Source organism: Platalea leucorodia (genome assembly GCF_965183815.1).
Source record: "Platalea leucorodia genome assembly, chromosome: 3".
NCBI lineage: Eukaryota > Metazoa > Chordata > Aves > Pelecaniformes > Threskiornithidae > Platalea > Platalea leucorodia.
Genome location: NC_138825.1, coordinates 111,313,412 through 111,324,800, shown reverse-complemented (window position 1 = coordinate 111,324,800; position 11,389 = coordinate 111,313,412). Strand labels below are relative to the sequence as shown.

Here is an 11,389-nt window from a genome sequence, read left to right as displayed (position 1 = left end):
TTAAAACCAGTCACATTACATACTTTTTATTTAATAAAAGTTAAAAACAGGTACAAAAATGTGATTCCATTTCTTTAAAATATAGGCTCAAAATAAAAAGACTGAACAATATAGTTCAGGCAGTAAAGTGCAAAGACAGCAGCTATCCCAGTCATGCTTAATCCATAAATAACCCTTACACAGCAGGAAGGAGCAGAAAGAGCAAACAGAGCGGGCGCAGCCAGACCCCGGCTCAGCCATTCGTGCACATCCACGGGAGAGCGAGCGGCACGTCCCGGGCACGGGTGGCGGGAGGCAGCGCGCGCCTTGCCGGAGCGGGCTGCGAGGCATCGCAGGCCAGGTCAAACGAACAGAGAGGGAGCCGTCGCTTTTCCACATCATGACGCACATACGCAACGCGCCCTTTTTGAAATTCCACATTCTCCAGTCCACTATTCCCCCCGCACGATGCAACAAACTGACACGACGACTTATTAAGTGATGACACTAGTTTCCAAACTGTTTTGCTCAGGTGAACACCATAAGTCCGTAAAAAAAAAAAAAAAAAAAAAAAAAAAGTACTACATTGGCTACTGGAGTGAGACAGGATGCTCTTCCCCAGGTATAAGCATGCTAAAATGGCATCCAAAAGTCAAACTTGTTGTTCTAAGGGACTTCTCAGAGAAAAAAATAAATTAAAAGAGAGCAGCAATGTCTCTTTCTTCACCACACGAATTTGGAAAACCGGGTATCGACACAGAACAGCAACACTACAAGCACCCACTTTACCAGGAAGAGGGGTTTCAACCGAGCCCTTTGGGGAGCACAAAGCGAGGTTTGCACAGGCAGACACGCTCACCGGCGCATACGCTGCGGTCAGTGGGGTTACGGCGTGTCTTGAGCGAACAGGGTGTGGACACTTTGAAGATCAGGCACAAAAACTTTAGTACACTTAGCACAATACTCCAATTTAGTGCTGTTTGAAAACTTGTTACCATTAATTATAGCTATAGACTTAAGTGTAAAAAATAATGACATATTCTGCTTTCAGCTGAAACAGGTCTCCGCCAATTTCAGGGAAGCGCTAGCCGAGATCAGCAAGTCTGCACTTACATAGACGAGAACCGTGCTTCGCCCACACCGAGAAGCAAGACCAGGATTTCAGAACAACAAAGCAGTGCGGGAGCGAGCGCATTCCTAGTTATCCACATTTTACACATCCAGGAAAAATAGTCCTCCTCAGTGCTCAACTAAGCTTCGGTGTAGAGGTGGCTGAAGGGAGAAGAGTCCGGAAGGAATAAACACTACAGAAATATTTCAATCCAGTAGGTGAGCCGGTTCCCAGCAAACAACACCTGGTGCTTCACAGCACAACAGCTCTGCCCTCAGCTCTGCTACAATACGTATGCACATCCCTCTGCACCACGGAAACCGAGCAGTCCGACTGTGCTACGGGCATTTTATTACTCATACCATGCCATTACAACACAGCACTCCTGCAGCCAGCGATTCCACTTCTTAGCCATATTTACACTTGGTGTAAAAGAAAATCCATTCAACAGGGAGAGTATCTCATTTAATAGAAAAGGGTGATTTTATACAAAGTACTGTGGAGCAGTATAAGGCCACATGAAGAGCATCATCAAGTTGACATGGTGGCTATTTCTTAAGTCAAGACACGATTAGTACTTCCTCTCGTGCTTTGATACAGGTAAATGAAAGCCTTGAACAATTTCCTATAAGGTGCACAAGCATCCACGATACATAAAAAAACCTTAATTCTCTATTTCTCCTGTACTCAAAAAAAAAAATATAAGCAGAGACCCAGCTAATTATTCACGGGTTATCTCGCCATTTTTGCATTTTTCTGTAGATTTTGATATGCTGGTTTAGTAGGACTGAAAGTAAAGCATAATTTTTAGTGTCAAAGTTTCTAAACAGTGCTTGTGCTTCTACCTCCATCAGAGGAGTCTGGCTCCTCCAGACTTTGCTCCAGTGGAGTGTGGACCCAGGAATGCCCAGTATGTCAAACTTCTACTGAAAGTCACAACGGCTTCCACTTGCAAAAGGTATGGATTTACAAAACATTAAGGATTTCAACACTTGTTTTCTGAAAGAAAGTCATTCTGGTTTGGTTTGTTTTAAAAATGATGACACACTTTGATCTCAAACCTCCAATGTCACCTGCGTAAAGAGGGTGTAACAGCACCAGCCCATTGCAGGATCAGGATCTGCAAGTGTGAAAATCCCAACCACTATGAGTTATCAAATATTATGGGTTTATAAAATGCTCTGAATGCCATTCTTTAGGTTTACTGAAAAGGAGTTTCCAAAACTCTGGGTCTCATCCTGCACACCCCTACTAATGCAGGTCAAGTAATTTGCCTGCATATCAAGACCAAAATGAATAAATACAAAATATATTTGGTATAGAAAATACTAGTATAAAAATTAAAAATCACCCTGTTTTACTGTCCATCAAAATATTAACAGCAAGCATTACAAGTGACTTTTTTAACCTATTGCCAAAATCATTTCCAAAGAGTTCTGCTTTCCTGAAGTGCTGGTGATTGCATTTGCCCAAGTATCGGGAAAAAAAAAAAAACAAAACCAAAAAAACCAAAAAAACACACAAATAGGGAAGGGACAAGGAAAGATATGATAGATTTCTCACATAGCATTATTAACAGAGGATCTAAACTGAAGGAAACTAAAGTATGCACAACACGGGGGAAAAAAGCCATTGTCATTTCTGTTGAAGCCATCAGAGCTCTTCCTGATCTTCAGAAAGTTTGTAGAGAAGGTGCTTCCTCACACTAGCCCTGACAGACAGACGATGGCACGGGGATGAGCATACTCAGAGCACTGCTGCTTTTCGGTTTCTCTGCCGTGGCAATTCTGTTGAGTTTGCCAACCTCCGTCTGCCAGCTGGGAATCTTCTTTGTGGTCATATGGCGGCGGGTGTGCTTTGTCAAGTGATCGCTGCGCATGAAGCGACGCTCACACACAGGACAAGCAAACTTCTTCTCTCCCGTGTGAGTTCTGCGGTGGCGTGACAGTTCATCTGAGCGGGCAAACTTCTTGTCACAGCCTTCCCAGTTGCAGCTGAAAGGCTTTTCTCCTGCAGGACATAAAAGAAGCATAACTTACTTTTGAGAAGCTGTGCTACAGTTTTATCAAAGAACTAACTTACATCCTGCCTTGCAAAAACTGATGAATTCCACAGAACTGCTCATGTGTGCAGTCAACATTGGCTTAAGTTGTGTTCCTAAGAAACACCGTATGTATTGTTTCTACTTATTCCCTCATAACTCTTCAAATGTTATTTAATTGAGTCTATTTTTTTCGGTTATCCAAAACCCCAGTTATCCAAGATTCTTCATCTTTTTCTTCAAACTGGGTTTAAAGCTACCTTATCTGCTGACTGAACTAGAAGCACTCCCCTGCCCCCATCCCCAGCTCTACGGCTGCTGCGTGTCATCGGCAAACACTGCGGGCAAACTGGAAGCCTGGGATCAAGCCTCAGAGCCCTGCCGCTCCAGCGATCCAGCCCCGCGCACAAACACGCTGCCCCAGCGAGTACTACGGAGGAACGGCCTGTCCTGCCACCCCCACGCAGCTCGAGGTCCAACAGACAGCTAGGGGAGTTCTGCATGCCCAGGAATGACAGCAGTCAGGAAGGCTGTCCACGTCAGCTTCTGCTCGTCCTGGGTCCTGGGCGACTGCTTAACGTCAAACCTATCCTAAGCAATGTGATCTACCGCCTGCAACCCCCGTAAAGCTCAAGATAAACAACTACCACATGACTCAAATTTATGGTAACACTTTGGAGCAGAACAAAAGTGTCCAGCACAAAGGAAACACCACAGAAGCGTTGTTCTTATTTCAGAGAGAGGATAAAGTTCTCTGTCTGGTATGCATGATACCACCTAGCTACTCAGTGAGCAGGACAAAAGTGGAAAGAGAACGCTAAACTACTCTGCCCCTCGATCCCGTAAGGTGGACTGGCTAGTGAGCGGTCAGTGTGCTTCACCTCCCATAGACGTCCTAGTCCCAGTCGCGATACAGGGAGACACACAGCTTCCCTATGGATCGGCAGCAGCACATGCTGAAAGCGAGACACTTGCTGCTAGTCTATGTTTATCCTGTAGTGCCAGGTTAATTCAGCAGCCTGCAGCACTCACTCTCAAGCCAGAAGCAGAAGCATCATCTACCTCTGAGCTCTGGTTTACAAGGATTATCAGCTTCATATGAGGTTTAAGCTCTTTCCCTAAAGGAACTGTAAAGACAAGCTGGCAAACTAATGCAAATCCTGTCACGGAAGCTGACATCCAATAAACCACAGTGTCTGTGAGGCAAGGAAGGGTGAGGGGAAAAAAGCCAAGGAAAAACAAAATTAGACAAACTTTTCAATGAGCTGTTCTGTACCAGTCTCTCACTACACCTGTCCCTCAACATCAAAAACAGTCCCTGAGAACTCAAAGTTAGTGTTAACTTAAGAGGATCTTGGAGCTAGAAAAAGGATAAGTAAAACACATGTATACTGTCTCCACATCAACCAGATTTTAATGGAGAAAATGAGCTCAGATTCATTACAATTAATTTTCATTTGCCTTTCAAATTCCCTTTCTGTAACTGAATAAACTGCTATGTTCCTGTAGCAGCTCTGCTTCCTAACACAGCATCCCAAAATCTAAATGCATTCTCACTTAGCCTTAAAAAACACTCCGGAAAAATGTGCAGCTTCTGACTTTCTCTCTTTTCTTTTACTCACGTAACAATTAAGACCAACTACCCGTACTATGGTTTGCTTACACCAGACCTCTCCATGCCCCAAAAAAAGGGACTTGCACAATTCATTTCGATCTAGTCCAGATGGCAGGGTTCCACGCAAATCTCAACACACACGCACAGACGGCAAAGCTTCGCTCCAACTAAAGCACGTGAAATTCAACTAACACTAGGGGGTCAGCTGAGGTCTCAGAACAAAGTCTGTCTTGTTTTGTTTGCCCACGGAGAATGAACATTCCTCACTTCTCTGAGATGAGCATAAGTTTCCTGATCACCTGCCTCTTCCCTTTCCTGCCCCCTCCCCCCAAAAATCTGCATTTCAGCACCCCAACACAAGCCAGTGCCGGAGCGAGAAAGGACCCGCCCTGTCGTACACACCAGTGTGGGTGCGAAGGTGGGCTTTCAGGTGGGAACTTTTGAAATAGGTTTTCTTGCACCCAGGGAAGTTGCAAACATAATTCCTCCGCCTAGAAAAGTCCATCTGGGGGGTGCAGCTTTGACCAGAAGCGATGAACACAGGAGCAGGAGCAAGGGGCAGTAACTTGGTGTTCCCAACAGTCATTACTGTTTGCGGGCACTGCGGTGTCTGCGTGACAGCAGTCTGTGGAAGAACCAACATGACGGTCCCCTGAGGCACAGAAGATCCCATGAGTACGGGCTGAGAGAGCGGGGCTGTCTGCGGTAAAATAGGTTTCATGGGAGTTGAGACTGTTGGAGGTGAAGGCTTGACATAGGCATTGATCATACTGCTTTGTCCATTTAAAGGGATCATTTGACAGAGAACCTGGGGACTTGAAACGGGGGCAGGTGTCACTGGGGTAGCTCTTTTTTGCAAGTCATTCTCACAATTCTTTGGTAAGTGGGCCTGCGGCGAAACGGGCCGGACTGGTAGTTGTCCTTGATTGGTCACAATATCACCGGAGTCATGTGCACAAGGTTGATGTACCGGAGAGGTTTTGTTAATTAAATCATCTGCAGCACACGTGTCCTGTGGCAGTCTGGAATGTCTTCGGTCATCCGCTTCACACAAGTCTCTGGAAGTGCTGTAGCCTGAAGTTACCTTTGTTTTCTCTTGCACAGCAGGAATGTGATGGTAAGCAGAACTATCACCTGTGTGACGTATGACGCTTGTTGCCATGGCCCTGCAAGGCTGAGGGGCAAAGGATTCAGACATCACCGGCTTCTGGCTGCACTGTCGCTCCATGTTGATAACAGATGGCTTGGGTACGGGAGAGGCACCGGTCGCTGATGTGACTGAGCAGGCAGCTGTACTTGCCATGACAGTCCTGGGTTTGGAGTAAGTGACTTGTGAGGAGAGGAGCATAGCGGCTGAAATCTCAACAAAGTCAGGGCTGTGCGGAGGGGTCATGCACTGCAAAAAAAGAAAACACCATTATACAGCAGTGTAATTTCATAGCACAGTTTTTCACTATCTTTACTGTGAAAAATAAAATTACACCCCCTCCCCAGAATCTCAGAATCTGCCTCTTGGGACAAACTGATTAAAGGATACATTGCCTCATCTGATGGCCATTCTGAGTATGCTCAAAAACACGTTAATAGAAGGAAGGCAATGAGGCAGATGTAAACCGGCATAAAACATTGCACATCTACTCACTGAGCTACAAAAAACTCTCTCGTTCCTTTCTCCTTAGCAATGGGTGCAGCTGTAAGAGGCTATGAGCGCTCTGCTGTTCACAGAAAACAGACTAGCAACAGATAGCGATACTGCACCATTTCAGTGTCAAGCTTCCAGCAAGCCCTAGATCTTTTGTCAATGATTACCCCATCAGCTGGTGGCTACTTCTGAGATAAAGACAAATGGAACTGCGCTCTCCCTTCTTATTCATCCATTTCTCTCTACGCTCTCTTGCTGCCACCACCTCTTCTTCCTCCTTTACCACTGAAAACTCACGCCTATCTCCTGTGCTGCTCAAGGGACGGTGCCAACACTGAGCGGCAGGCGTACGAGAGAAGTCCACCAACCAGCTGCCACATCACCTCAGCCTCTATTATTCCCCTTTTTCCTGACATAACGGCATACTAGAAGCCTACTCGTTAAAATGGGCCTTAACCGTCTGAAACCCAAGTGGCACCAAGCCCTTTTTTAACACCTACTTTTGTTACAACATAAATTGCAACAAAAAAAATTGTGATTCAACCGACATTAGTCAGGCAGAGTAGACCAATGCTCTGGAGAAATAACAGACTACATGTACAAACACATAGCATAGAAACTAATTAAATTGTCTATTTCATCACGGTAACCTGTACTTTCTCTTATAACGACCAGAGTGAAGCCAAATGTCATCAAAAGCCTTTTTCATATGGTGCTTGCAGATAAGTCGGTGCCGAATCATTGAGGCTCATTCTGCCATTCTTACTCAAAGTGCTCCACGAAACCTACAACAGCCACCCGGACAGCATCCTCAGCGCGCCTGTCAAATTAAATATCCTGTCAGCAAGGGCTTTCGCTTCTAGGTTTAATAAGGGATCAAACTCCTACATTTGCCATTCCAGAGACAGCAGCAAAACCCAAACTCAACGTCCATCAACGCTGACATCAATTTGTCAACTAAGTAGTAGCAATAAATACTTAAAATCTCTACCAATAGACTTACATTTTTGATCTGTTTTAAACAATACAGAAAACAATTACCAATTAAAAAACTCTCACTGTTCTATGTACACACACATACACACAGCACTAGCTATTGTACACAGGGACACACGAGCAAGCTATCTTTTCCAGCCAAGTTAAAACATTGCAGAGATGCAACATCCAGATGTTGCATATTTATTTTGCCTTCATGTTTTTCTTACCAGTGTAGATAAATAGTCCTTTGGTAATTCAGACGTAGCCTCAGCATGCATTGTGAAATCACCAGAATCCGAGAAGGGCGTAAGTGGCCTTATCTTTAATATGTCACCTTTCTGCGATCTTTGACCCCAGGAGCTCATACAAACAAGCGCTTCGACAGCTTCAATGTCATTCTGCTCCAAGGTGCTGCAGGTAGACCTTTCGCTGTCATGACGCTGCCTTTCACGGATAGACTCATAGATGTCCACAATGTCAACCTAAAGGTAATCGGATTACTGGCTATTAGGACAAGTCAGAAAACAAAGCCGACACCACCCACATACTGTCTGCTCCCGATGAAGGTCATCTGAAACAGATGAAACAGCCCACAGCAAGACTTTTACCAACCAGCTCAACTCTTACCCTCCCCCCACCAGCTCATCTCCCACCCCTCCTACTCTTTAAAAAAAAAAAAAAAAAAAAAAAAAAGTGCAATTTGCAGGAAAGGAACAGGTATGTGTGTAGCTCACGTTTCCAGAGCTACTTTCCTGGATTACGTTGCTCTAAATAAACACATCCCGTGCCTGCATACAAGCAAAAAGAGGGAAAAAATCCTGACTTCCAACTGTTTAGACAAGGCTGTTTCCTGGACCCAAAAGACAACTGCTATTCAGCAGTAATCTCATTCTGGTAACGTTTAGAAGATAAATTTCAGCTGACAGTAAGATGTTTTAAGGTATGATCACTGATTCAGAGTACCACACCTTGCAAAAGTATTTTAATCTTATTTTTACCAATAGGGAAACCAGGGTGGGGGGAAGGAAGGAAAATAGCCTTCAAAGTGCAGGGGGAGTTATTTGTATTGTACTTTAGAAAGGTATGATACTACATAAATGCTAGGTATCCCGAAACGCACTATGAGCAACACGATGACAAACGTAATCGTACTGATTTGCTTCCAACTGCAAGCATCACAGAAAATTTGCGTATGCATGTGTACACGCGCATGCAAAACACTTGACTTCTCTGTGAAAGGACACCCAAACTTCATAAAGCTCTCTCAGTGCTTGGCAGTGACTCCAAAAGCCACGTCGTGCTGTTGGTTCATCGCTCACGTGCTAGCTCAGTCTCAACTGGGTGTCCAAACTCTTCCAGTCATTAGGCACACCAACTCACTGTGAAGCATGGACCAAGATTCTTGAGCCTAATGCTGTTACACAGGGTGCTTATACGCTGCAGCAAGAGTTTTAACTAAAAAAGCACCACCACACCGTTAGCGTGGCCTGAAGCCCTGGAGGGAACGACACTTCTTGGGGGACATCCCTTACACACCTAAGTCAACACGTTTTGTTACTGAGTTAAGCAACGTGGAATGATCCTGGCTCAACGGTGTCACAAAGATGCAAAGCTGTGTGACACCGTCTCCACTACAGGGACGTGCATGGCAAACACGTTAAACATAACGGATCCAAAATACCAGTACTGGACTCACAGAGGACTTTTGCCTAAAACAAGAGGTACCACGCATGGAGATGTCAAGGCTGGGGGCAGGAAGGGGTAAAGCACTCTAAAACAGGGATCCAAGAGATTAACTGCCATGAGAGAGACTTCTAAAGAATTTCCACTGAAAACAATGAGAACGGGGGAAAGAAAAAAATAAAAAAAAATGATGTTGCCTGCAAGCCGGGACCTAGACCGCCTGTCAAACAGGAGCCACGGCAGGCGAAGCTCTGCACTAAGCAGCCAGAAAGCCTGTGAGTGTTCCTCAAAGTGTGATTGCAGGCAACCAAGCCAGCAGATCTTTTTTTCCAATCCTACGTTTTTAGAAGAGCAGTTTTCCCTAAAGAAACACGAAAAAATATTCCCCGCTTAAAAAAAAAACACCTAAAAAAGCCTTTTCTGAGGGCGAGCGGTGCAGCCCAGTCCCTCCCGCTGCCAGGGAAATGGCTAACCGCGCCTGCCCGCCTGTCCTCACATCACCCCGCCGGCTGCCGGGGCCGTACGTGCGCGGGCAGCGCGCGGGCAGGGACGGTGCGGGCAGGGACGGTGCGGGCAGGGACGGTGCGGGCAGGCAGCGCCTCTTCCCGCCCGCGGAGCCGCGCCACCCCCGCCCGCTCCCCGCCTGACGGCGGGTGCCCCCGGCCGGGCGGCGCCGCTGAGGGGCGGATGGCGGGAAGGGAAGGAGGAGGAGGAGGAGGAGAAGGAGGAGGGCAGCTCCCGCCCTGCCGCCGCCCCCGCACGGCCGCTGCGGGAGGGCCGACCCCCCCCCCCCGCAGGTGACCGGGGCAACACCCGCCCCTGAGGGCTCCGCCCTGGCACGGCCGCCCCTCCGGCGGCAACGGCGCCGGCCGCCCGCCCCCGCGGCGGGTAACGGTCCCAGCCGAGCCCCCCGCCCCGGGCGAGCGCCGGTCCCGCGGGGCCGCCGCCCCCGCGGAGGCCATAACGGTCCCCGCGCCCCTGCCCGCCGCGGAGCACGTGCCCGGGCCGGACCGGCGCCGGCTGCCCCCGGCTCGGGGGGCGCCCGCCGCCCCCGCCCGCCCGCCCAGCGCTTACCGCGGACGCATCTCCCATCTCCGAGCAGGGCGAGCCGTGCATGGCGCGGCTCCGGCGGGCGGCGGCGGTGTGACCGGGGCGCAGCGGGAGCGGGAGCAGCAGCAGCCGCCGCGGGAGCAGCGCACACAGCAGCAGCAGCAGCCGCAGCCGGCGCCGCCTCCTCCTCCCCTCCCCGTGCCCCGCCCGCCGGCAGCCGAGCGGCCCGCGCGCCGGGGAAGCGCTGCCTGCGCCAGACAGCGCGGGCGGGGCGGGGCGGGGCGGGGCGGGGGGGGTGACGGAGGGGGGAGCGGCTCCTCGCCAATCACCGCCCGCCGCCGCCCGCGCCCGGCCAATGAGCGGCGGCGGCCGGCGTGATCGCGGCGTGCCGCGGGGCTGCCGGCGGGAAGGGCGGCGCGTGGGCAGGGCGGGCGGGAAGGCAGGCAGGGAGGGGGCGGGGCCGAGCGCGCGCTGGAAACTGGGGGAAAGGTCGGGCGGGGGCGGGGCGGCGGCCGGGAATGCCCGTGCGCGCGGGGGTGTGGCGGGGCGGGGCGCGCGCGGGGGCGCGGCTCCCCCCCCACCCTTTCCAGCGGTGCGTGCGGCGCGGCACGCGGGCAGCCTCCCCCCGCCCCCCCCGCCCCCGCAGGCGGGAGCCCGGGACCCCTCAGGGACGCCTCAGGGCCCCCTGCGCCAGCCCGGCCGGCGTCCTGTAAAACGTCTTCAAATCACAACGTATTTAAAAAAGAAAAAAAAAAAGTGTATTCCGTGGTTTTTCACCTTCCAGTGCCCAGCCGCTTGGTTTTTAATGGAGCCAGCGGGTTCCCGGCAGGGCCCGCGGCGTTACCGGACGGCACCGAGCCCCGGCGGCGGCGGCCCCGGCCCCGGCCCCCGGGCAGCTCGGCTCCCGCAGGGCCTCCGAGGGGCCGGCCGGGGCCCCCAGCCGCAGCCGCGCCCTCCCAGCCCGGCCCCGCTGGGTGCCTCCCCGCCGGCGGAAGCACAGCGCAGGCCCCAATGAGCGTTTGTTTCCCTGCCGGCTTCTCTCGGCTTCTCCCTGCCTCGCGTTCGCACGGCGCGGCACCCTCCCCGGCGATGCGGAGGGGAGGGAGGGATCGCCTCGGGTCTGTCGTCTCCTGCCGCCGCTAGCTTCGCTTGGCCGCTGCGGCTCATTTTTTCCATCACAGCTCTTCTGAATCCTGGTCCTTCCCCGCTGTCCACGTAGTTTCTGAAGCTTCCCCATACTGTGCCCAGCTCCCGTCTCCATTCCTGCACGTTTCTTGCTTGTACTTTAGC

General features: G+C 50.4%; 1 protein-coding gene across 1 annotated transcript; it reads right to left on the bottom strand.

Annotated features, from left to right (window-relative positions):
- Positions 1–1,488: 1,488 nt before the first annotated feature.
- KLF11 (KLF transcription factor 11) lies at positions 1,489–10,237 on the bottom strand. Its single transcript, XM_082305569.1, has 4 exons — positions 10,124–10,237; positions 7,594–7,848; positions 5,149–6,142; positions 1,489–3,100 (listed from the first exon to the last, which is right to left on the bottom strand). Exons 1-4 carry the CDS (start codon positions 10,163–10,165, stop codon positions 2,796–2,798), a joined length of 1,596 nt encoding a protein of 531 aa, XP_082161695.1. The 5' UTR covers positions 10,166–10,237; the 3' UTR covers positions 1,489–2,795.
- Positions 10,238–11,389: the final 1,152 nt, after the last annotated feature.